General features: G+C 41.9%; 1 protein-coding gene across 2 annotated transcripts in view; it reads right to left on the bottom strand.

Annotated features, from left to right (window-relative positions):
• Window positions 1–17,429: 17,429 nt before the first annotated feature.
• Window positions 17,430–26,153, bottom strand: part of LOC306833644 (copine-9-like) — a 60,099-nt gene continuing 51,375 nt past the window's right edge. For both annotated transcript variants that reach the window (XM_079359039.1, XM_079359040.1), the window contains 4 exons: window positions 24,331–24,433; window positions 22,501–22,558; window positions 20,855–20,928; window positions 17,430–18,339 (listed from right to left, as the gene is read on the bottom strand). In XM_079359039.1, coding sequence (XP_079215165.1) covers window positions 18,157–18,339; window positions 20,855–20,928; window positions 22,501–22,558; window positions 24,331–24,433 — 418 coding nt within the window. In that variant the 3' untranslated portion in view covers window positions 17,430–18,156. The remainder of the gene's footprint in view (window positions 18,340–20,854; window positions 20,929–22,500; window positions 22,559–24,330; window positions 24,434–26,153) is intronic.

Here is a 26,153-nt window from a genome sequence, read left to right as displayed (position 1 = left end):
TCTCTCTCTCTCTCTCTCTCTCTCTCTCTCTCTCTCTCTCTCTCTCTCTCTCTCTCTCTCTCTCTCTCTCTCTCTCTCTCTCTCTCTCTCTCTCTCTCTCTCCAGAGGGCTGAAGGCTCGCTTCACCCGTCACGTGATCAGAGCCAGGTTTGTTACAGCAGGCAAATGAGGGGGGTTGGCTCATGAAGGCTCGCCTGCTCGGCGCGCAGCAATTGGCTCTCGTTACAAAGAGGCCGGCTTCAGGGTCTGGCGTCAATGGGTGTGTGTGTGTGTGTGTGTGTGTTTGTTTTGAGGTCCATTGATTGTAATATTGAATGTTTAGAGTAAGGACAGTGCTTAACAACATAATGTATACGATGATTCGTATTCGTTTTGACTAAACCTAAACAATGAGTTTTTTTGTTTGACATTTTGACTGTATAGGATTATAGATCTGACATAAAGCTCTGAAGCTGACAAAGCTCTCATCATCCTGACATATCAGTTGGATTTCAGCCTCTATTTCACTGTACACTCACAATTCTGACTTTAAAGTTGTTATCATGACTTAAAAAGTGTGTTTTTAAGTCAGTGTTTTTAAAGTTTGTTTTGTGCCTTTTGGTCTTGACTGGAGAGTCAGGACAGTGGATAGAATCAGACATCAGAGTGGGGGATGTCATGAAAAGGAAAAAAGCCCCAGGTTTGGTTTTGAACCCGGGCTGCCCGCCTGTTACAGCCTGTGCGGAGATGGGACTTTTTTAGATTGAACCCTGATCATATTCCATGTTTTAAAAGATGTACATATTACACCCAAAATATTGTAAACATTTACAGACTTCAAGATTTAATTTATAGTCACTTTTATCACATAAAATCTCAGCATTCATTCATGGGGGGGAAATGCTTTTCTCCTCTTATCAAGCAGAGTTACAATATCACAGTCACTGGTGGACCAAATGTGGACCTATTTGCATCTTAGAAGCTGACAGTTAATCCTCCTACACGACAAAATGCCTGGAAAGAGAAAAAAACTGTGTGAACTTCGTGTTTTCTTCGACCTCTCTGCTGCACAGAAAGAACATAGAACTTTTTTTTAGATGATGGCGGCTGAACGGCGGGGAGTGACGGAGCGAATGAGGGGGCCATTGAGTAGGTAAGTAAATGTGATTATAGGCTTCCTAAAAACATCAGTAACAGCAGTTTCACTTTCACTGCAGCTGAAAAGACCTCATTTTGTCTGATAGACGTATGTATGTCTCTTTTTTAACATGGGTATGTATGTCATTTTTTTATATAGGCATGTACGTTGTTTTTTTGACAAGTTATGTATGTCGTTTTTTTTGACAAGTTATGTATGTCGTTTTTTTTCAACATAGCCATTTATGTCGTTTTTTTCGACATAGGTATGTATGTCTTTTTATCTGACATAGGTATCTGTCAAATGTTTTTCGACATAGGCATGTATGTCATTTTTTGACATAGGTATCTGTTGTTTTTTTCAACATAGGTATGTATGACATTTTTTGGACACAAGTATTTGTGTAAATTTTTTCGACATAGATATGTATGTTTTTTTTTTTTTTACATGGGTATGAATGTTGTTTTTTTCGACATGGGTATGTGTGTCTCAAACTGGAGGAGTTACGATATCACAGTCAAGGTTCCGCAAAGAAGTACCATGAGACATGGCAACCCTTCCTGGATTACTTTACCTGCTTGCCTCGTGCAAATGTGATGTGTGTTGTTTATAATTGACACAAAACAAATAAAAAACAGATGAAATATATATGCTATGTCTGTCTCTTTTTTCAACATAGGCATGTATGTCTTTTTATCTCACATAGGTATGTATGTCGTTTTCTTTTCAACATAGGTCTGTCAGTGTTTTTTTTCGACATAGGTATGGATGTCGTTTTTTTGACATAGGTATGTAAGTGTTTTTTTTTCGACGTAGGTAAATATGACATTTTTTCGACATAGGTATGTATGTCGTTTTTTTCGACATGGGTATGTATGTTGTTTTTTTTTGACATGGGTATGTATGTCGTTTCTTTCGACATGGGTATGTGTGTCTCAAACTGGAGGAGTTACGATATCACAGTCAAGGTTCCGCAAAGAAGTACCATGAGACATGGCAACCCTTCCTGGATTACTTTACCTGCTTGCCTCGTGCAAATGTGATGTGTGTTGTTTATAATTGACACAAAATAAATAAAAAACTGTTGAAATATATATGCTATGTCTGTCTCTTTTTTCAACATAGGCATGTATGTCTTTTTATCTGACATCGGTATGTATGTCATTTTTTGACACAGGTATCTATGTAATTTTTTTTTGACATAGGTATGTATGTCGTTTTTTCCAACATAGGTATAAATGTCGCTTTTCTTCGACATAGGTATGTATGTCATTTTTTTGACATAGGTATGTATGACATTTATTTGACATAGGTATGTATGTCGTTTTTTTTTCAACATAGGTCTGTCAATGTTTTTTTTCGACATAGGTATGGATGTTGTTTTTTTGACATAGGTATGTAAGTGGTTTTTTTCGACGTAGGTATGTATGACATTTTTTCGACATAGGTATGTCTTTTTTTTCGACATAGGTATGTATGACTTTTTTTGACATAGGTATGTATGTTGTTTTTTTTCGACATAGGTATGTATGTGGGGGGGGTTCGATATAGGTATGTATGTGTTTTTTTTCAACATAGGTATGTGTGTCAATTTTTTCAACATAGGTATGTATGTCGGGTATTTTTCGACACAGGTATGTATGTCGTTTTTTTTGACATTGGTATGTATGTCGTTTTTTTCGACATGGGTATGTATGTCGTTTTTTTAAAAAACATAGGTATGTATGTATTTTTTTCAACATAGGTATGTATGACATTTTTTTGACATGGGTATGTATGTCGTCTTTTGTCGACATGGGTATGTGTGTCTCAAACTGGAGGAGTTACGATATCACAGTCAAGGTTCCGCAAAGAAGTACCATGAGACATGGCAACCCTTCCTGGATTACTGTACCTGCTTGCCTCGTGCAAATGTGATGTGTGTTGTTTATAATTGACAATAAATAAATAAAAAACAGTGGAAATATATATGCTATGTCTGTCTCTTTTCTCAACATAGGCATGTATGTCTTTTTATCTGACATGGTTATGTGTCGTTTTTTTTTCGACATAGGTCTGTCTCTTTTTGTAACATGGGTATTTATGTCTTTATTTTTTTACATAGTCATTTTTTTGACAAGTTATGTATGTATGCCGTTTTTTTTTACATAGGTATGTGTGTCATTTTTTTCGACATGGGTATAATAATAATTTATTAATCCCATGAGAGTAAATTCAGTTTACACTCTGTCTAATGAACATGAACACACACATAGGCCGAGATACACACTCATACACACACAGGATCCTAGTGACATGCATTAATGGAGAGGTCTCAGAGCGAGGGAGCTGCACACAGTGAGCGCTCCAGAGCAGTTTAGGATAGGATAGGATAGGATAGGATATAACTTTATTGATCCCCAATGGGGAAATTCGGGCGTTACAGCAGCAGCAGCAAAACATAGGGGTTCGGTGCCGTGCTCAGGGGCACCTCGGCAGTGCTCAGGAAGTGGACTGGCAGACTCCAGCAACCAAACCAATTTCTGGACTTGGTCTGTGCCGGGACTTAAACCGGCGACCCTCCGGTTCCCAACCCCAGTCCCTACAGACTGAGCTACTGCCGCCCCAATAGGTATGTATGTCTATTTTTTTAACATGGGTATGTATGTCGTTTTCTTTAGCATAGGTATGTATGTCTTTTTTTCCTTACATAAGTATTCATGTCTCTTTTTTTAACATGTTTTTAACGGGTTTTTTCAACAGGTATGTCTTTCTTTTTTTTTTTACGTAGATATGTACTGTATGTTGTTTTTTTATTTCAACTCCCTTGAACTCTCTTTCAAGTCATGTCCCCGGCTCCGACTTAATGTTATTTTCCTGCGTAGGTTAGATTAGCTCTCAGAGGGTTTGGATAAATGATCCACTCATACCCAGCTTATAAACATGACAAGTGTTTCATGCAAGCTGTCATGTTGTGTGATATTAAACACAATAAGTTTGATTTACAGAGGACTACAAATATATTCTCCTGCTAATAGTCATACAGCTAATGTCACAGCTAACTGCGTTGTCTTCTGCAACTATAGCCTATATAATCCGTAATGCCAACGTTTCAGCCTCGTCTTATTCTGAGCTGAAGTCTAAGCTTTCTTTATATGTTACGTTAACGCTCACTGGACTTCACATTTATTTTCTTTCATGCTCCATTTGTACAGTTTGTGTTTTTTATTATTCTTTATTCTTGGCTTAAATTCTATTTTATACTTTGGTCATTTTATTTAAGTACTTGTTATTTAAGCCTATTTGTTCTCCACCAGCCCACCACCAAGACAAATTTCTAGTATATGTAAATGTATTGGCAATTAAAAGCCATTCTGTTCTGAAGCTCAACAAGGTCTCTGAAGGTTTTGGTTCCCAAAAGAGAAAGAGGGTGGAGCTAGCTCACTGCTTCCAGTCAACGCTTGTTTTTTCCCTTCCCTGATTACATCTCTTCTCTTATCTATAATCAGCTTGTTAGATATATTAGCAAGTCCTGGAGCCTCGTTAGGCTGGGAGGAGGAGTGTTATCTCTATGACCCATTTTAAGTCCAGAGATATTTAAGGGTCATTTGATGATTCATTTGAGGAGATGTTGTGCTCACACTGAGTTGTTTCACCAGCACAGGTGGAAGTTAGTTTACCATTATGTTGTGTCTGCATCAGATAAAGAAATTCAATAAATACATTTTCAAAACCTGTGTTTGTGGTTTATTTCTGCAGGGAAACACACAAATAAACATCACCGCAGCAGAGTTTACTATCAGGTGATTTACAAGAGTTAGTCCTGGGCAGATGGACAAAAACAAATCCACCACTTAAAGGGATACTTCACCCATTTACTTGAAGCTGTGTATCATTAGAAACATGGTGACGAGAAAAATATGTTTTTCTTTGCTTGAAAGTTTTCTTCATGTGATGCAAAAAGCGTCATATTGCATCACATGAAGAAAACTTTCAAGCAAAGAAAAACATATTTTTCTCGTCTCAGGGCAAAATGAGTGTTGGATTCACGACCATTCAACACTACTACCATGTTTCTAATGATACACAGCTTCATGTAAATGGGTGAAGTATCCCTTTAAAAGCAAAAAAAAAAGCACAACATAAAACCACACAATTAACACAAGTCCAACCCCGCAGAGTCACTAAACATTGCCGTGTGGACGTCCTTTTTTTCTGTACCATCTACTAAATGGTTTGGGCTGCTCTCTTCAAACTCACAAACACCAAACACCTTCATGTGCACACATGACGTCAGCACCCAGATGGACGCGAGGAATAAAATGGATCTATTTCCTTCGGTGATGTGTGTGACGTGCCAACTGAGAAATGGGGGAAAATGTGTGCATGTGTTGAATGAGTTTCTCAAGGTTGTAACAATTACTGGCATTACCTGTTTTTTTTTTTGTTTTTTTTTAAAGAAGCAGGCACCCTCAGAAAGAAGCATCAGAGGGGGGGGGGGGGGGGGGGGGGGTATGGGTAAATCCTTTCTGGAAGGGTTGGTATCCACTTTGGACATTCTGTTTATCAAACACAAAAACAGATAATGGGAAACGTTGCGTTTGTGATCCCTGATTGGGGCCTCTCGCTTACACACACACACACACACACACACACACACACACACACTGTTGTTGACCACCTCTGTTTGTAACCTTGAGTACAGAGCGGTCAGGCTTGAACTGGTTTTAGCCTCTCGAGCTGACCCCAGACCCCCTGCAGTTTTTAACCCCCCCTTCATGTAAACAGGAAGCTGCAGCAGTTCACCGGGTGATCAGTGTACAGTGCTGCTGTGTCACATCTGATGATATGATACTTGACACCTAATAAAACTTACGCAATAGATTGATGGTTGTGAAATGATCAGATAATATTGCAATAATGACCTTGTTTTGTTCAGTGTGTTGTTCGCCATCTTAGATGCTGAAATTGTGTTTCTGAGAAAATCACGTCAGTGGGGGATTTCATTTGTTTTGCAGGATCCGTCACCCTTTGCCTAAAGATGTTTCTTTCTCTTTTCAGATAATCTCGAGAGACGCTGAAGGCACCATTGGCAAAATAAAATGCTTTTTCAAAAGCCCAGCTTGTTTGGAACATGTCTTCCCTCAGAGAATTGCACAATGAGTTGTTAATAAGCAGAACTTCAACCCGTCCAACCCACCAGCCAACCGCCGCCACAAACCGCTGACACCAACACAAACACTGATACAGACGCCACCCTGTGTTTAATGCTCTTCTTAGACAGCTTAGTTGGCTTTTACTTACACAGGCAAGTCTCATCCTATTTGATGGATTAAGTGTCTTCGCCTTTTCCCTACATAGCTTCTGACTTGCATTGAAGGGTATGGCATCTCTCACGCCGAGCAGCGCTGCAGCTTTAGACCTTTGTCGCCTCCAACTCAAACAGACTGCAAATCTTGTTCTGACACGATGATGTTTGTGTGTGGATTAAAATGTGTCAGAGTTGATTCGCTCACTTTGAAATCGAGTCAGAGCATGTCAGGGTGCAGAATCATATTGGCGGAGAATAAACGGCGTAAAGATGCAGCACCTTCAGTAAAAGCGTGGCAAAGTCAGGCGGCTCCAACAACCTCCGGCTTTTCTCCAAATAGAAGCGAAATGGGTCCTCGATTTGATATCTGACAGAGGTTTAAAGAGAGCAGACTGTTAAATGAAAGCTTTCTTTCTAACTCTTTAATAAGCACTTTAAATATGATGTCATGTTCCTTTGGTCGTATTCTGATGTCTGTTTTCCATGACAGCCGACTTTGTTTACTTCTCCCCGTTTGAGTGAATTGTGTAACACGGTGAGAGCGATGTGCGTGTTATGGTAATATGTGGCTCTTGGTGCAAGAGGACTTTTTGTTGGATGGCTTCTGAGTGAAGCGACAGATGACACTTCTGTCAGAAGTGAGTCCAGGTACCAGACGGAGAGAGAGAGCGAGAGAGAGAGAGAGAGGGAGAGAGAGAGATTTAGGTTAATGACCGATGACTTCAGACACAATGACGCACACTGACGCACACATTTAAGGCTGTTCAGTGTTTTTGTCATCAGAGCTGTTTCTGTTCTGTGACACAAAAACACACAAAAAAAAAACAACAGACAGATCGACCTGAGTCCACGTCCTGCACCTGTTTACTCCTCTTCACTTTATGTTTGATTAACCTATAAAAACACAGCCGGGTGAGAGTCCATCACTTTCCGCTCAAGGCCGAGGACTGACTCTGCCGCCAACAAACGTCATGTGTCAGACTTTACACACACACACACACACACACACACACTTGTTTGAGTGAGGCAGTGCTCCTACATGTTTCTGATAGCGTTGATATTTAAGGGTTAAATCGACACCACACACGGTCTCGTTTCTGACAGGACAGTGAGGGGAACGTGGACGAGCGGCTTCATTACATAAACAGGGTTTGATGACGGGATAAAGAGAGACGCTGTTTGGCCTCAACAAGATGGAAAATTCACCTTCAGGTGCTGAAACAATGAGCGCCGAAGAGCCCCGTCTCATACGACCATCGTGAAAACTTTTGGCTCAATTAGCAGATGTACGGACTCCATTAATGCTCTTCCACGGCTCATGTGTGTGCGTGTGTGTAATGAAGCATATCTCTCCCAGCTTTAAGCTAGGTTGTTTTTCTCTTTGATAGATGCTGTTACTTGGAGGTTGATGTGTTTTTTAAAAACAGAGATCTCAGAGTTTCCTTGTGAATGACAAAGAGGAGCTTCTCTCACAGGAAATGAAACAGAGCAAAAATTAGATTTTTATTATTTTCCATGAGAAAACCCCTGAGAACCACGAGAGGATACATTAAACTTTATGGATTGTTAAATGGTTTGACCTTTCACAGCGGAGCTCTGCTTTGTAGTAAGAGCAATACTTAAGTCAGTAATCGGCACTATAGTTTTCCAAAACCTCCTCAGGTCTTAGATACGGCTGTTTTTTTTTTTCAGGACAGAGGCTGCAGTGTTTGGAGGTGCTGTCATGGCTACTTCTACGCTCCTCGGAGACATAAGGCGCTCCAAGTCCTGGATGTGTTGTCCGAATCCAAAGCGTTTACAGACACGGGGAACAAAGCTTTGCCTTCATTCAAATTCCAAAACAGGGGTATTATATCTCCCCCCTCCTCCTCCTCCTCCTCCTCCTCCTCTTCCTCCTCCTCCGTGTGTTCTGATCTAAAAATGGTTTAGAGACATGATGGTGGCCAGCTTCTCATTTAATGGATTTAAGTTCTGTCAGTGGAAGGAGAGTCGATGTGAAGACTGTTCCCTGTTCTCTGTGAGATAAAAGTGACGAGCGGGTTAAAGTGAATCAACAGACACATTATTATGTCTATTAATACCATCCTTACTATTATTATTACTAATGTTGTCTCTATTAATATTATCAGTAGCAGTATATATATACATATATATAGTTATGGTTGTGAGAATTGTTGTCATTTTATTTTTACTAGATTTGTTTGTATTTATTTGATATTATTATTATTATTATTATTATTATTATTATATACCTATATACTGTATATACCACTAAACGATATCAGTCACAAGAAGGAGACAAGTGGTTATGCACTGTATACTGTGGTGCTTCCTTCCTGAGACGATGGATCTCACTATCTTTGCTCGATGCTAAATAAAAAGCTAAGTCAAGATTCTCTGAGGAAATTGGAAAATGAGCCTCATTACATGGGAAGAAAAGTGTAAAAAGTCACAAGAGTCACATGTGTAAATTTGCATTATGTTAGAAACTTGTTTTTTTTTTTTTTTACTTAATGGAGAAATGTGTGGCTCTGTTATAAACTCCACATCAGACACAGTCCTGACATAATGTGGTCGAATCAGAAACGCTTGACTTGACCTCAAAGATTTTCAAAAACATCTTGTCAAGGTTTTGTCTAGTTTGTCGGCCTGATAAACCATGAAATCCAACGTTTAGGTTCTCCGTTTGTTCGTCAGTCTGTGGAAACCTGTGGAAATCTGCCTGCGCTAACTTAACACTGAGATTCATGAAGTCAGACTTCAGAACTTTGGCTGATTAGATCCAGAGAAAATGCTTCTCACTAAAGAGACGGACGGACGCTGTGGAGCCAAAACCTTTTAACAACTAATTAATGTCTTTGTGACGATCAATCTGGACTCTTGTCAACATTAAGTAGCTGAAAGCAGCATTACAGTCTCCACACATTAGATGTTGCTGCTTTGAAGATGACTTTGAGTTTATCCAGAAACAACTTCTGGTAAAAGTAGTCAATGAGTTTGTTTACATGGACTTACGTTTTCTGGACTTCCTGATTCCAGAAACTCCTGATTTTGCTTCCTGGTGAAATCCGAAATAAACCAGTATTCTGTGTCTTGTTTGTTTCTTCTGGAAGCTGCCGACTACCTCAGTGCAGGCGCAGCCTCAGCCAAGTGACGTATCAGCGACAACAAACATGGTGGCTGCAGCGATTCTGTCTTTCTGTGATGGAAGAATAAAATAGAATTGGAAGGATCAGAAAACATCGACATGCTAATCTGTTCAAGTCTGTCGTGAACCGGCTACAGGACGCCGGGTTCCCAACATGTTTTCAGTACAGGTGTGGAGCAAGTCCGGTCAGGTTGGACAGTAACATTACTACACGGCCAGATCACTCAATGACATGTAATAGAGCAAAGCCTACAATAAGCCAGAGTGGCATAATTTCTCCCACATTTCAAACTGTGTGTGTGTGTTGTGAAATAAACATCACAGGCGCCATCACAAATAAGAAGCAGACACCAGGATATTAATGTCTATCAGGTTTCTCTGTGTGCATGTAGACGCCATATGATCGAAACCAGGATTAGCCGGGGTACTCAAGTCCAATCAAAGCGCTCGATCATGAAGGCTTGTGCAGCCCCGGATGATGACAAGAACCGAGACACGGTGGGCTTCAGGTTGGTCCGGTCTTAAGGTTCTCAGGGGGGTCAAAGACTTTGGTTTTGAACATCCTTATTAAGTAAAGTTTTATGTCATAGGTGGGTCTACATTAGATGGAGTCATGCTAGCTGTTTCCCTTTACTTCCAGTCTTTGTGCTAAGCTAACTGGCTGCTGCTTGTAAAAGCACACAGAGTCCTTTATTAAAGTCTGAACTTCACCTTTAAAATGATTCGTCTCCTGAGGAGACATCACAGGGATTAACAGAGCGTGTGATTGGGCACGCTTCTCTTTGGTTGTTTCACGGCGTCCACAGCTCCTCTCAGCTGTGACGGCATAACAACAACAACAACAACAACAACAACAAAAACAAGCTGTTCAGTAAAGCAGCCCGGCGGTGAGGTCAGTGGAAAAACAGAAAGGTACTGCTGCTGTTAGTGAGTCTTTTAATTAGACGCCGTGACGTCTTCTCTGCAAAAGTGGTGTGCAGCGGAAGTCTGTCACTTATAATAATGCACGTCTGTTCTCTTTAACGGGTCACGGCGCTCTCTGTGTTTGGTTTCGGAAACATGTTGGAGGAAACCACATTGGCCTTTGTTAGAAAACCACAAATTAAATCCATTTTCTTTCAAACAGGTCCGGCAGCATCTTACAGTAGCCTGTTCATCTCCAGCAGCCTTCAAGCTGAAATTTAAAGTGTGCCTCACTTTTTTTTATTTTTTTTATTTCATGCTTGAAGGCTTCACTTATATTTGCCCAAAGTTTCCCTGAGCTAAGCCTCTCTGACCTATTACCCAAAGTCCCACAAAACCTGGTTTGTTCAAGTCCCTTTTAAAAAACACACGTTTTTGCCAGATGTTGTTCCCTGTTTCTTTCCACACACTCGTAAAAAATAATGTTTAGAAAGAAAAAAAAAAGGGGGGGGGACATAATGACCTCAGGATCTGCTTGTTGTTGTCCAGAGCTGCAGGAGACTGATGTGCTGGATGCTGAAGTGAGAATGAATTCATCTCTGCTGAGTGAACGGATCTGTCACCATGTCGTCGTGTTTATACTTTCTCTCTCTCTCTCTCTCTCTCTCTCTCTCTCTCTCTCGTGGTGAACCCTCTTCCTGTTTCTCTGCCTGCTTCAAAACAGCTCCTTTAGCAGTATGTTTACACCCCGGCCCACCTCCTCCTCTGCCTCTTTCAGTCATTAGCCTTAATAGGCTGTCACAGCACGTCCGGAACTGACTGTTCCTCTGTGCAAACGCCATGATCTGTGAAGTCACCGTTTCTGCCCCTTTAAAGTCGAGCAGCAAAACTTAAATAACACACAGCTCTGCTTGTTGACTCTCTCTGGATAGACTCGTTCCTGTGTTACAAAAAATGATGTTACTAAGCATTTTCAAACATAACCAACATCCTTTTAACGAGTTTTCTACTTTGACTACAAAACGTCATCACATGCTCAGATTCCATCGGTTAAACCTGGCGTTGTAGTCAAGACCACACTTACCCAGACTAAGACTTACCTGAGACCAGAGTGTGTGCAGGCAAACAAATACAACTATGAACCAATCCTTCTAATCGCAGTAATGACGTGGAAGTGTTGCCTTTAAGCGGCGGTCTTGACCACCCAGTCTGAGACCGCGTAAAAATACTTTTGATTCCGAGACGAGACCTTCAAAAAGATTCCAGAACGACACCGACTGTTCTGTGTTTGTTTTCTTGTTCTCCCTCATTTTGAGTCATGTGTCCCTAGAGAGTTACCGTAACTGCCATAAAGTGGTTGTTGTTGTTGTTGTTGTTGTTGTTGTTGTGGTAATGCAGCTCGACAATTCCCATTACGAGAAATTGCCTGAAAAATGTAAAAACACATGTTCAAGTCGAAAACAAGTGCAACATCTGAACGTCCTTGTACGTGAGTAATCAGGATACAGGAATCCTGATACAATACACAACGCACCTCTGCTGTGATGGCTTCATTTCCATTTTGATCTGCATGTTTTTCAGGGTTTGTGTGCTTCTTACCTTCGAACCTGTTTTTGCAGCGTGTTGTGTCTTTGCATTTGATTCTGACTTTTTCTTTTTTGCATGTATTTCTGAGTTTGAAGCTCATTTCTCCTGACAGAAATAACGTTTGCCTTTTGCTCTGGATGTCCCCCAGCAGCCACCGTAGAGCAGAGATGTTGTTGTTGTTATTATGAACTGACAGACTTCACTGTTGAAAAGTTGTACTTACTTACTTACTTCCCAAAAGTGTATAATCTAAAGCCACTGGAACATTTTGCATGTTAGAGTCAATACTTCTTAATTTTCACCCATTTTAGCTAAAAACAAACAAATAATCTAGTTGCCTTTTTTTATAACAGGTTAGAATAAGATAAACATGGTTATCATGTATGAATATGACGTACATTTAGGGTCCGGAGGAGCTGACTCTTTAAAGCTGCTGTTCTTGTGTGTGTGTGTGTGTGTGTGGGTGGGTGGGGGGGTGGGGGGGGGTGAAGGGGCGTATCAGCATCAGCTGTTGAATTGTGTCTGGCATTGTGCAACTATTCCTCACTTCAAAAGATTTAAAGCAAACAAAGAAAAGCTGAAGAATGAATCGAAAAAATGTGCAGCAGGAGTTTTTGATCTGAAGATATTTTTACACACTGAGGAACTAAAGTAATAAAAACTCATTGCAGAGAATTTAGCTCAGCTGTTGCTTTTTGTCTGTGATCATCTGCAGTATATTAGTTAAGCATCTACCACATGAAGGAAGAAGCAGATCAGTTATACAGTCGAGCAAAAGGCAAAAAAAACACAGTCACACCGCCATGTTACGTACTCTGATGCAGGAGCTGAAAAAGGTTCCTCTATATAGTTCATCGTTCCTGTGATGTGGAACCAATAAACCAATGGGGAACCAATTTATTTTCTTTCATGCTCCCTTTGTAAATTTTGTTTTTTTTATTATTCTTTAGACTTTTTTATATTCTATTTCATATATTGGTAGCTGCTTCTCATATATATGTTTTTTTGTATTTAGGTACTTTTGTATTTAAGTTGGACGGAGGATTCAACAGTTCCTGTGGTCTGAAAATGCCCATTATCTCATTAATGTCAATAAATTCTGCACAGGTTGAGGAGTTTGGAGCCGCGATGTGAAATATGTCAAAATGTGTCAAATATGATGTCAATATTTCTCTCCTCCACACGATATCAGACTTGATATAAGATTTATATTTTTGTATACGTGCATCATTTATTACCTGCAACAGATACAGGAAACAGATAGAAGCATCATTCATAGTTCTGTCTGTTAAAGTGCTTTCATCTATTCACTGATTCAAACCAAAGTCAGAAATCGTGTGTAATGTGGTGTAATGAATCCCATCAGGGACGCTGTCACTTTAAATCCTCCCTCTGCACACAAACATCCACTAACAGAGATCAGATTGAGTCTCTTTGTGTTTGCTCTGTGATGCAGCTCGACATCCTCAGGAGGGAAACACAAACCGTCCGTCCTCATCGCGAAAACACAACGACAGATTCAAACGTCCACTTTCTTCTTTTCAGTGTGCGCGTCACTGTCATCAGAGACGAACGCACTAAATGAGTGTGACCTTCTGACATAAGCATGTGTCAAACGGTCACCGCTGACATGGTGATGGAACCGAATCTGGTCTGGTGGTCCGGCTGAATCGTCGTGTGTTTGGAGGATAATACTGTTTAAAGGGATACTTCACCCATTTGCATGAAGCTGTGTATCATTAGAAACATGCAATATGACGCTTTTTGCATCACATGAAGAAAACTTCCAGGCAAAGAAAAACACATTTTTCTCGTCTCAGGGCAAACTGAGGGCTGGATTCACGACCATTCAACACTGCTACCATGTTTCTAATGATACACAGCAAGTATCCCTTTAAAGCCAGTTGAAACTGTCTTTTTGTCTGTGTCCTTCCCTGCGGCTCAGATTTGAAAATTGTCCCTTGCAGGGCTTCTCAACTGGTGGGGCGAGACCCAGAGATGGGCGGCGGAGCCATTTTCAGTGGGTCACGAATGTTTGTGTGAGAAAAGAAAAAGCAACTTGTGTAAAGAAAGAGTGAGCGTGTCTGTGCATAATCACTTCAAGGCGATGTGACAGAAAGGAAAGAAATCAGCGATGACTTTGAGTCATACACTTTTGTCTTATCAGTTCCTGTGTTTGTAAGACCCGCCCCTTCCTCCAGACCGTCCAATCAGATTTCTAACCTTGCAGAAACAAGTCCTGTTTCTTCTTCTGTATAAAAAAAACGAACTTTTTTTTTTTTAATAGTTTTAATGAGTCTACCGTGAAAATGGACGACTCGTTGTTGTTTGTAAAACATGAAGTGCCGTCACCACAAGTCAAGATCGTTTTACACATCTGTGAGACACACTGAGTGGGAAACATATTTAATCACTGATTTACTGTATATACAGTTAATACTAATCCATCTCGTGAACTTTGAACACTTTGACACACTGAAACATCCCGACAACAAAGATCAGTGACAGACAAAGAAAACACACAGAAGAACTCGTCGTACAAAAATCCCACTACAATCGTTAAACGTCGTCACTATCTTTTCTTTTTTTCTTCACACCCAGAACGGGCCGTGTCGATGCAAATTATCAAAAATACTCATCTCTTGGTTGATAAATTCACAGGTTTCACCTTCATTAGGACATGAACAAACGACAGTTGAACTGTTCAGGGATACACAAGGAAAATGCATATTAAGATATAAGTATCTGTTTGTTTTTTTGGGGGACAGTTACAACATCAACATCCACTTGAACACTGCAACGCATTTATTCTCCAACATGCAAAAACAAGAGTATAAAAAATGTACACACACGACAGCATCAATACACTGACGTTAACAAACACATTTAAAAAAAAAAAAAAAAAAAAAAATCACATTTCATACAAGAACAAAGATTTTCTTTTTTTCAGTGTGATTGACACATTATTTAATTTTTTAAATGCCTGAATCCACTTAAGGACAGTTGCATCAGTTCATGCATCTGTATACTGTGCGAGATATAGAACAGGAATGTACAGTTGTCATGCATAATAAAAGTTACCCTGCTGTACACACGTCGAACACTAGGTGGCAGAGTTTGCCCACTTTTACACAGCTCCTGTCTGCATGGGACTAAAATGTCATGTCATGGCAGGGGACAGGAGGAGGAAGAGGAGGAGAGGCATGCATAGGGCAAACATTTAACTGGCAGTCAGGTGTATTGCTTTTTCTGAGAATGTGCATTCATTATTTGCCTCCCACAAATACGCAAACAAAGACTTCTCAGACATAGAAACTAAAGATTTTGAGGTCTTCCTCTCATCTGCAGCGCTCACTCATTTGTCTTTCCCTCTGACACTCCTCATCTTCTTCCTGTCCTTGTCCAGCTCCATCTATTTCCTTCACTCTCTCCTGGCCTCGTCTTTGATTGTTTTCTTCACCCCTCTTTCTCTCACTCTGCCCTCTCCCCTCCCTCCCCGTCTCTTCCTTCCTTCCTTCCTCCTCCTCCTCCTCCACCTCCTCCACCTCCTCCTCCTCTCTGCAGGGCAGCCGGAGAGAGACTGGCATTTCTCTGACAGCAGGAGGGGACTCGGCACCATGCCTTAGCTCACGCTGAGAAAAGAGAGGGTGGGTGTGTCCTAATAGAGAGAGGTGTGTGTTTAAATGTGTGTGTGTGTGTGTAGGTGTGTAAATGGTAATGATAAACGGAACCCCCCGATAGATCTGCCAACATCTTGCCTGCTCCTCCCTGCATGACGTCCACATCACAAACGCATAAAGTCTCTCTGAATATTGCCATCATTACTAATTCATCTGCTCGCTTTGTTGATTAGCGAGTTGATTTATGGACATTTAAGGCGTCGGAAATCATTAAATCCTCAGTAACTGGGTCGCACTGAATCTAAAAATACGTATATGTTTGTTCTTTATAATCGACTGACTTATGAGTCAGACAGAAATCAGAATAAAAATGCTGCAGCAACAGGACATAATAAGTATGTTTCCTGTCACGCATGAATCGTACCATCTTTCTTTTTAAGAATAGAAGAAGCTGAACTCAAAGATTTTGGTTTTAAAAAAAAAAAGTGTACTTTGAAGAAGTTGCACATCTTGTGTCTTTAATGTTTTAATTAGTAAGCTTATAAATGTTGTTGCTGCTGTGATTTTATTACAGAAATAAACTTTTGCTTTTCTTCCGCTGCCTTTAATCGACAACAGTGATTCTTTGTTTATGCATCTTCTCAGTGCCTTCATCCTTTCTTTTATCACGGAGCGTCGAGGTTCATTGCGAATCTTAAAACCCAAACTCATCATTTTGTTCTCTGCATGATCCAGTTGGCTGAAGTGAACAAAACCAGAGCCAGATCCTTTTTAATAAGGCTGAACTTAACTTACCTCATATTTGTGTGATTATATTCTCATGGAAGTTTCTAGAAGCTCCAGTCTTCACTCTGCTGCTGCCCTCAAAGTGAGTCTTGAAATGTGGAAAAGGTTGTTGTTGTTGTTTTTTTTAACCAGGCTGTAAACACGTTAAATTCCTGCTTTAAAAACTGCCTCTTTTTTTTTTTTTTGAATGGGTGCATATGTGACTTCTGGTAATTCTGCAGACAGCATCTAGTGGACACTCGATGAACTGCAGGATTTTTGCACCTACCTATCGGCTTTTTTCTTTTTTAAACACTGGAGGTTGCTGCTTGCCCAAGACGCAGAATCTATGCTACACTAAAACACATAACGTCCGCTGGAGTGGACGACGGACAGAGATCAGTCACAAGAGAAACAATTTTACAGTAAAGAAAAAAAAAAGTTTTTCACCTGTCTGGTCTTCTGAGGTGCCTGGCTCATACGAGATAATAACGTGACAAAACTGAGAACAATCTTTAGGGGGTTTACTTTGTCAACGTGGCTTCTAATGAAATATAAACCATCCGATCTTTAAATGATGCCTTCATGAGTTGTCAGTCACTGCTGCAGCTCAAAGGTGACTCACTCAGTGTCGTGTTGAAGGATGTTTCGGCATCGTCGGGGTTGTATCTTCTGATTAATGGACGAGCCACTGTGCCGGTGTTACCGCTTCTGAAGGAGGCAGAACGATGCCTGCGTTTATTCTATCTGTTTGGATTTGACCTCGTCCTGTCTTTAGTTTTTTATGTTCCCTCCTTTAACTTTGATTTTGGTGTGACAGAAGTAATAGTTTACTAAAACTGACAACAACATTTAGAGGTTTCACTCTCAGCTGATGACAAAAAAAATCACTTCGTCTCACGGCTCGTCCAATGAAACAGGATCCCTCCATGAAAGGGTTAAAGTACATGAATACTTTTTAAACTATTCAATGTGCCTTCGTGAGCTGTCACGTGGTGACCAAACCCCCAGCATGCACCTGTCCCTTTCACCTCGGGCAGTTTCTCTCCCTCCGCGCCCCTCGTCCTCCTCTCGGGGAGTCGCTCCTCTCAGTTTAAAAGCTTTAGGATCGAACTCATTGTTTGGCAGCGTCTACTTCAGTTTCAAGAGATTTGGCACAGCCCGAGGATAATGACAGCGGTAAAGTATAAATCACAAACACCTGTCCGCGTGGTGACCAATTACTCCACAACAGTTCCAACTTGGTCCAAAACACCCCCAAAGCATCTGATTCAAGCTGCTGCACACTCATCCAGGGTTTATGTGGGGACTTAGCTTCAAATTAATCCAGTGTCGGGCACATCCTGGGACTCCTGCCAAATGTGACTCGAGTCAACATTTGGCCGGGACCAGGACAAAGTGTGCAAGGAGGTGTCCGATGAGGGGAATTTGAAAAGTCAAAGCTGAAGGATGGAGCGATGGGAGGAGAGGGACAGTCGTGGTTCCGTCTCAGTAAATGTGAAGTACAACACAGGGTGAGTTCAAGATGAGGGAGAGCAGCGGGTGAGTCAGGGATGAGCCCCCGCTGCGTCCTGTGATGTACCTGTTTAACTTTAACGGCGATAAGTCTCAGGTCAATCCTCCTGCTCCTTTAAAGTGACAGATGAGCAGAGGAGGGGGAGAGAGAGAGAGAGAGAGAGAGAGAGAGGGCGAGGGATGAGATGCTATGAAGTGAGGTGTCGGCTGGTTAGATCTGGCGGTGCAGGTCCGGCAGCGGCGAGGAGGAGAGAGCCGGTCGCGGTTCAACTCCTCGGCTCTTCATAAAAGACAGCAGCTGGTCGGGGATCTCGGCGAGGACGTCCTTGGCCAGCCGGGCCATGCTGAGGACCTGGTTACCAGATCTGTCGATGTAGTCTCTGAATGGAACGAACTGACAGCACAAAAGAAAGAATCATTTCGGCTGCTGCTTCGATTAGTGTTTGTGTTGTTGCAGGAGTCAGGTTTTAATTTTCATTTTAATTTATGATCCAAAACAACATTTTCAAGCAGCACATCAAAACTCTTGAAGATTGCAAAATAAATCATCACTCCAGTCTCTCCTGTGTGAATGTGTGTGTGAGTCCTGACTGTCTACAACGAGTGAAGCTGGAGTCCTGCTGGCTGTGTTGTTGTGAGCGCTGTGTTTACATGGACGGGACGGTCGGCTCCTCCCCTTGTGTATAAAAGCTGCTTTAGTCAAAGACTAGAGAGAAGAAGAAGAACATACTCACTGATTGTTTGGATGAAGAGTTTTTAGATCACGCTCAGTCTGTGTCACTTTACATCAAGCTACAAGCTAACTGAAGTGTGCTAACATTAGCATGCTAACACAGCAATGGTGATAGCAGCTCAAGAAAAGGCCAATCTTGTCCGCAGCTTGCTCTCAATGATGCTTAATTATGGTGCCTTCGAATTGATTTGGTTTGGTTTAATGGTGGAGCTCAAGGGCGCCATCTACTAGATCAAAAAGTTGCACTTTCTTCCTTTAAAGAGAACAAATGATTTGATTCGATGTTTGACGTAAACGTTTGTGCACTCCGAGCACTCGAGGTTTATCACAGGTTTTATTTCCAACGTGTTCTAGAGATCATTGCGCTACCTCTGCAACACCACTCTTCAGCATGAACTGGAGAGCACTAAAACAGCTGTCAGAGTTTCTGAACACTCCAAGTGCTTCACACTGCTGCATACCATTAATCCCATTCACACACACACACACACACACACACACACACACACACACAGCTTGGGCTTTGGTATTCTGTGCAAGGACGCTTTCACATTGTTGGGAAGGTAACTTCTCATTAGTGGGCGTTCTTAAGGAGGCAGAAATGTCTGTTTGAATTTGACCTTGTCCTTCGTTAGCCTGACGACACCATTTCATTTAGATTGGCTGTGCTGGAAGTGTTAGCATATTTATATGCCTTACCTAATAAGAATGCTGTCATGACTTTTTAATAACATTGGTTAAGGCACGTGGCAACTTGACGTGAGATGGATAAGTAATGGGTAATTGGTTTGTGTTGGTTTAAATCCCTGTTGAAATGAAGCTTTTTATCTTCATGGTAAATATTAGAGGTTTGATGCACTTCTGCTTTGGATTTTCAAAGTAAAAGTCCTCTTTACAGTCTATGGTAGGGCTATTCAACTCGATTGTTCAGGGAGTTCACATTTTCAGAAAGCTTCGGACCCAGACCAGCAAGTCCACCACATCAGCACACTGTGTGAAAGGCTCACCAACAACACAAGCTTGTGATAGGCTGCGAGCACAGGACCAAAGGTGTTCTATTAAACGAGAGCGCTGTGCTGTTTTTAAAACTTTACAGCGGCAACAATAACAGTCATTCACAATTCCCCCCGTTTATTAGTTAATTATGTTTTAATTGTAGATAGATCTGGTTTGTGATGTCATCCATGGGCTGGCCTCTGGTAGGCCTGGTCTATGGCGTCCAACTGTTGCAGCAGCTGACGTGTAAAATGAGGACGCAAGGCAATTCGGTACAGACAGGAAGTCACTGTACACAGGTGATACTCAGAAATAACTGCCCATGTGACCCGCATTGAGGTCAGGAGAACATAACCAGTCACTGTGTATCACTGTAAAATGTAAACAGACCAAACTACAGCAACACGTGTAAACAGCCTGATCTTATTACTGTCATAATACAATTAAAGGAAATCAAAGGAGTTAAATGTGAACACGTGTTCGCTGATTAAAGCGAGACAGAGACATTCAGGTAAACCCTGGAATGATTGTTTATAAAGGCTGCGGCCTCTTAGTTAGTGTTGCACTATCTCTTCTGAGCTTCTGGTCATCCTTGTAAACACTCATTTATCACTTTTCTTTAACACACTGTACAAACACTGTTATCAGAAGTGGAGGGACTCTCTTCCTTTTTGTGTTGCCCTATCTCTAAAAGAGTTCCTATAAAAGTGCTGTTTACCGTTGCCAGATCTGTTTCCCTCCTCGGCGCCTGATGGGGGGGGGGATGGGGGGTTACAGCTCGCTCCTTCGATAATTAATCGCAAAACTTATTAAAGAAAAAAGCTGCCCTCTGTTGTTTGAGTTGAAAAATGATAAAAGCGTCGCCGAGAGCAGAGGAGGTGAGGAAACCTCTCTGCTCTGTTCAGAAAGTTTTTTATTGTGACCATAAAGAAGAACGCATCAAGCATTATATTATAACTCTTCATGTTGGCAAGTTCAGTTTTATTCAGACAATCTTATCAGCCAGACTTTAAACTGTTTTAAAAAGAGAGGTTCACTTTGAAGTAAGAACGGAGCGACTAAAGATCCAAAGACTGGAAGCCATCCTCCTATGGGAATAACTTCCACCATGCTGCTGCTGCTGCTGCCGACAGAAACACTGAAGTCCAACATACCAATGAAACAGACGGGTGATGCGTACCTGAACAATGTCCCGCTCAGCAAAACGTCCTCTGGAGGACACTCGCACCTCGTCTCCATCCAGCTCCTCCATCGCTGAAAAGAAAGTAAGAGAAAGAGCGAGGGGGGGGGGGGGGGGGGGGGGGGGGGGGGGGGGGGGGGGGGGTTCAGGAAGAGAGGCTGATCATTTCATAACGTTTGTACTGAAACACAGTGTTTAAGTACGGCCATGTTCGACTCTGATGGATATGTTGAGTCATCCTGAACAACGGCGTACATCTGTATTCACTCTGGCAGAGACTGTGAGAGCGGTCGGATGTGGGGGACCGACTTCAATAGAAACAGAAATACTGGATTAGAATACAGCAGGACAAACAGAAGAACTGACAGCGACATGCTGGAGGAGAAAAACATCACAGACTTACAGTGTGCAGACTCTAGACAGAGCAATAACAAAGAGAGGCTATTACTGTAGGTGTACACACACACACACACACACACACACACACACACACACACACAAAAACACACTGAGGTGCTAGCAATTCAGTTTGACCTTGTGACCTCCAGACATGCCTGAGTGCTTTCACTACCAACCCAACCACTGGATTTCTTAAACTAACTAAAGATGATGAAGCATCCAACACCCACGCACACGCACACACACACACACACACACACACACACACACACACACACAATTGAATTACATTTCAAATGTTTCCATTTCAACGTCAGTCAGAAGGAAGTGTTTTCCAGAAAGAGCACAGAGTACGTGACAGCCACACTGGAGCTGGAAAGGATTCGTTCTCGCGTTGCCTTTGTTTCGTTTGAAGGAGCCTCCTTCACTCGTCCTTGCTTTTAATAAATGTGAAGAAGATCGAAACATGAGCAGGAGGAGGAATGGACCCTGAAAGTAAAGTCCTGGATCAGATCTCTGTTAGACTCAATGATTATCTTGCTTTGGGGTTTGTTATAATAATCATCTTTAAACCATTTACAGGGATTATTTCTCCACGAGTGACACACCAACAACAACGAGTTTGTCAAAACACCTTCCCTCGCTGAAAGACATTTTGGGGCTAAAATAAGCTTTGATGTGACAGATACTCCTGCATGCTGGAACTCGATAATGCAAGTGTTGCTTTATGATGGAAACATATTGTATGTTACGTTAGAGCCGTCGTTCCTGCGTGAGTGTGGAAATTATTTAACATCTTGTTAATCTTGTGTTGGGGCGCCGACAGCTTAACAAACAGGTGCAGGTAAAACACCTCACTTACTGTTATGTTACAAAGACTCAACATTAATCCATCATGAGCATTTAGCAACATTTAGCAAAGTTAGAAAGCAAAAAAAAAAACGTCTTGTTAAGAGGCAGAATCAGACTCATGATGACATGATATGACATGACATGATTCACAGCAATCTGCTAAAAGTAGCTCTGAGTTTGAAAAATGGGATGGAGGGATGCAGGGAGATGGATAGGGACAAACAGGTGTGTGTGTGTGTGTGTGTGTGTGTGTGTGTGGGGGGTCCATAGCAGGGGATTCAGAGGAACCGAAGAGAGCTCTCAGGAGTTTTCCCCTCCTCCTCTTCTCTGTCACGTTTGCTCAGGTTGAAAGAAGAGCACACTTTATAGACTCATAAATAAAATGGAAAACTCACCATCGAACTCAGCCGGTCCGACACCCACGATAATGATGGACAGAGGAAGAGACGCAGCCTGCGCAGGACACAGACGGAAACAACTATGAACACTCACTTCAGTCCTGAGGATGCATCAACGACACACACACACACACACACACACACACACACACACACACACACACACACACACACACACACACACACACACACACACACACACACACACACACACACACACACACACACACACACACACACACACACACACGAGCGTTCACTTCTTTCACCACAGATTGTCTTTTACTTTGAAAGGTTGGACTGATCAACGTCCTGATCGACCGGCTTAAAGGGACCCGAGCCGGATGACAAAGTAAAGGTGTGAGGCTGTGGTCTGTTGCTGACTCACACACCTGTAGTCTAGTTATATTCTAATGAGTGGATGAATTATCTGTCTCGATGGTGTCCTTCAGACTGCGGGCAATTAATATTCGTTACTCAAACCACACGCCCGCACTAACTATTGTAACTGATTTAAGTTTCCAAACAAGACAAACAAAGACATCAGTCAGAGTCAGCGTCCCGAACATATCTGAAAGGACTGAGGTGGCATCACATCGTTTGTGAAATCTCACTGAACACCTCCAAAGCAGCAGGTAAACCCACACTGCACCAGGCCAAGTTTAGATGTTTTTTTTCAGAGTTTCTTCTGTAAAAAAAAAGTTGTATTTAAACCCTCAGAGTTTGAACTGAACGTGTGTATAATCTAGATGTGTCATCATTCGCTTTGGGGCTTACAGTCTGAACACACTGCTGTAGTCTAAGCAGGTGTGTGTGGCTCTGTACTTACGCAGAGCCTTTTGATTGGTCGACATCGTCTCGTCTTGCTTGCACCCCATTTAAAACATCAGTCTACAGAGTCTATGATGAATACAACTTTAACGTACTGTCCGCCCAGCACCGGGCGGGTCGTACCCGACGAAGCTTCAGGGAAACAAGCGTTCGCTCCCCATAAAATACAGGAAGTTATGATCAAGGCAAGGCAAGTGTATTTGTATAACACATTTCAACAAGGCAATTCAAAGAGCTTTACACAAGCATCATGACAGAGGAAAGAGAGGATACATACACACAAAAAAATAAAAATAATTTAAAAAAAATTAATTATCAGTGTGTTATGGATTATTATCAAACCGCTGCTCCATATTTATCATCTCCAACATCATACGCTCGCTTTCAGTCGCCATGGTTTCCTGTAAACCAGCTTTGTGGCAGAGCCTGAAACTGGCGATTTTAAAAATCACAAAGCATCAGGGATTCCTCCTTCTTGCCGAATATCTTGAAGTACTGGCTCGAGAGCAGTTCAATGGATGTTCAAGGACAAATGAGAGCTAATAAATAACCTGCTTTGATTCTGATTGGACGAGGGGCTGATAAAAAAAAATCTTATCTCAAACACTGATTGAACAGGTTATTGAAGCATCAGTTGACCTCTTCCCAAACCTTGAATAAGTCCCAATGAGAACGGAAATAGCTTTCCTTTTTCTCATATTGATCTTGAATAGAAGTTCTGAGCTTTATTTGTCTATTTCTACTTTACCTCTGACGCATTACTCATCACAGGAGGATGATTGCCGAGACAAGCCGAGCTGTTTTCACCCGAACATCAGAGAAATATAATGGAGCTTTAGACACCCACGCACAAAGAAAACAAGGTGCTGAGATGAACATGAGCGGCGGCAGAAAGTGAGGGAAAAGCAGAGCTATCAATCAGTCTTTGGGTGTGTGTGTGTGTGTGTGTGTGTGTTTTGTGTTCATGTTTGTGTGTTGGTGTGTTTGTTTACTCACATTGACCACAGCCTCTTTGGTCTGGACCATGTCAGATATCACTCCATCTGTGATCATCAGCAGGACAAAGTACTGAGAGCCATCTGTAATCTCTGCCGCACAGCTGTGGAACGTGCACACACACACACACACACACACACACACACACATAAATGAACCCAGGTTAGAGCTAGCATTCTGCCTGTGAACCTAAATAACACACTGCAAAGAAAGACATGAAACAGCCCGTCTGTTTGAGTCCTACCGTGTTATCCCAAACACTGCTGAATCAAACGCTGACAGTGTAACCGACTGAAGCATTTTTTGTAACCTTTGAGTTTCAGTGAGTCACTTCCATGACCTCAAAAATACTCCCTGACGAAACCTCTTTATCTTTCTATTGAGCTCCCCCAGTGTTGGCACCAAGAAGCTAACACTGCCATTACTGTGCTAATATTAGATGTTGCTTCCATGTTCTCTTTTGGCAAGGCATGTTTTAAACTGAGCAGCCGAAGACGAACATGCAAACTGAACTAGGTCACCTGATTCGACCTCCCTCACAGACTCGTCTCTCTGTTTTTTGTCCTCTATTTTTTGGCGCCACTAATAGTTTGGTTTCTGTTAAATTTGTTTCCTGCTCTTATGCACAAGAATGCAACCACTCAAAGAATTTCTGCTGCTGGATGTTATGGGAGCTGAGAGCTAGCATGGAGCTAGCATGGAGGGGACCCCTAGCATGAGATGCTGTTAGCCCAAACACTGCTTAGAGGGAGGTGTCCACTTGATAACCATGTTGATGTGTTGGCTCTTGCTGACGGTCGAGTTTAACAGTGGAGTTGTGGGGGCCATGTTTGTGTGTCAGTATAGTATCAGCGTTGGCAATATGTGGAAGTTATATGGAAGGTTTAGAGTGCAGATGTGCGCATTGTGATCTGTCACAAAAATCTAAATCTTCTCCCTGTCACCTCGATCCCTTATCGGACCACTTGGTCAAAGCCTGTCTACCCTCTCTGTCTTCTTTAAGAACCAGCATCATCCAGTCCTCTCTCACTTCTGGTCTCGTTCCATCATCCTTCAAAACAGCTGCAATGACTCCAATACTCAAAAAAAATAAATAAAAACCAAGCGCTGATTCCAATAACCTCGATAATTTCTAACCGATTTCCAATTCACCATTTCTCTCAAAAATACTGTAAAGAGTAGTGACAGCTCAGGTTCACACACACCTCTCCTGCAACAAGCTGTTTGAAGAACTCCAGTCTGGTTTCCGTCCCCTTCCCAGCGCTGAGACAGTCCTGGTAAAAATCTCAAATCATCTCCTGGTGGCAGCTGTCTCTGGACTCATCCTCCTCGACTTAAGTGCAGCTTTTGACACTGTCTCTCGTATCACCCTCCGAGACAGACTCACCTCAGTTGGATTCACTGCCACCTCTCTCTCTCTGTGGTCGCACTAAGTTTGTTAAACTCAAACTTTCAGATAAAGATCACAGCTTCCCCCAGTCACTACTGTTGGCAAATACAGCGTAGGTGAATTTAAAGCAAACCGTGAATCTACATGGATGTAATGTGTTCTGATAAAATTCTTCACAGGATTTGGATCGTGGGGCTCGATTGTTGAGTCTTTGTTGTTGGTCTGACCGAGGCGTAGACTGTGGCTGCTGTGTTGGTTGAACACCCACAGATGGACGGAGGCAGCTGTCTGTATTGTAAATGGGCATGAGTCATCTTGTAATAAGGTTACTGTAATGCAGACTTACTGAGTGAGAAAAAGGAACGGATCAAGTCCAGTCTTTGAAATAACTGCTGTTTGATGTCTGGAAGAAAAATAGTTCATTGCATGGTTC

The sequence above is a fragment of the Symphodus melops genome (genome assembly GCF_947650265.1).
Source record: "Symphodus melops genome assembly, chromosome: 13".
Lineage (NCBI taxonomy): Eukaryota > Metazoa > Chordata > Actinopteri > Labriformes > Labridae > Symphodus > Symphodus melops.
The sequence above is the reverse complement of the archived record's forward strand: the minus strand, read 5'-3'. Positions and strand labels throughout refer to the sequence as shown.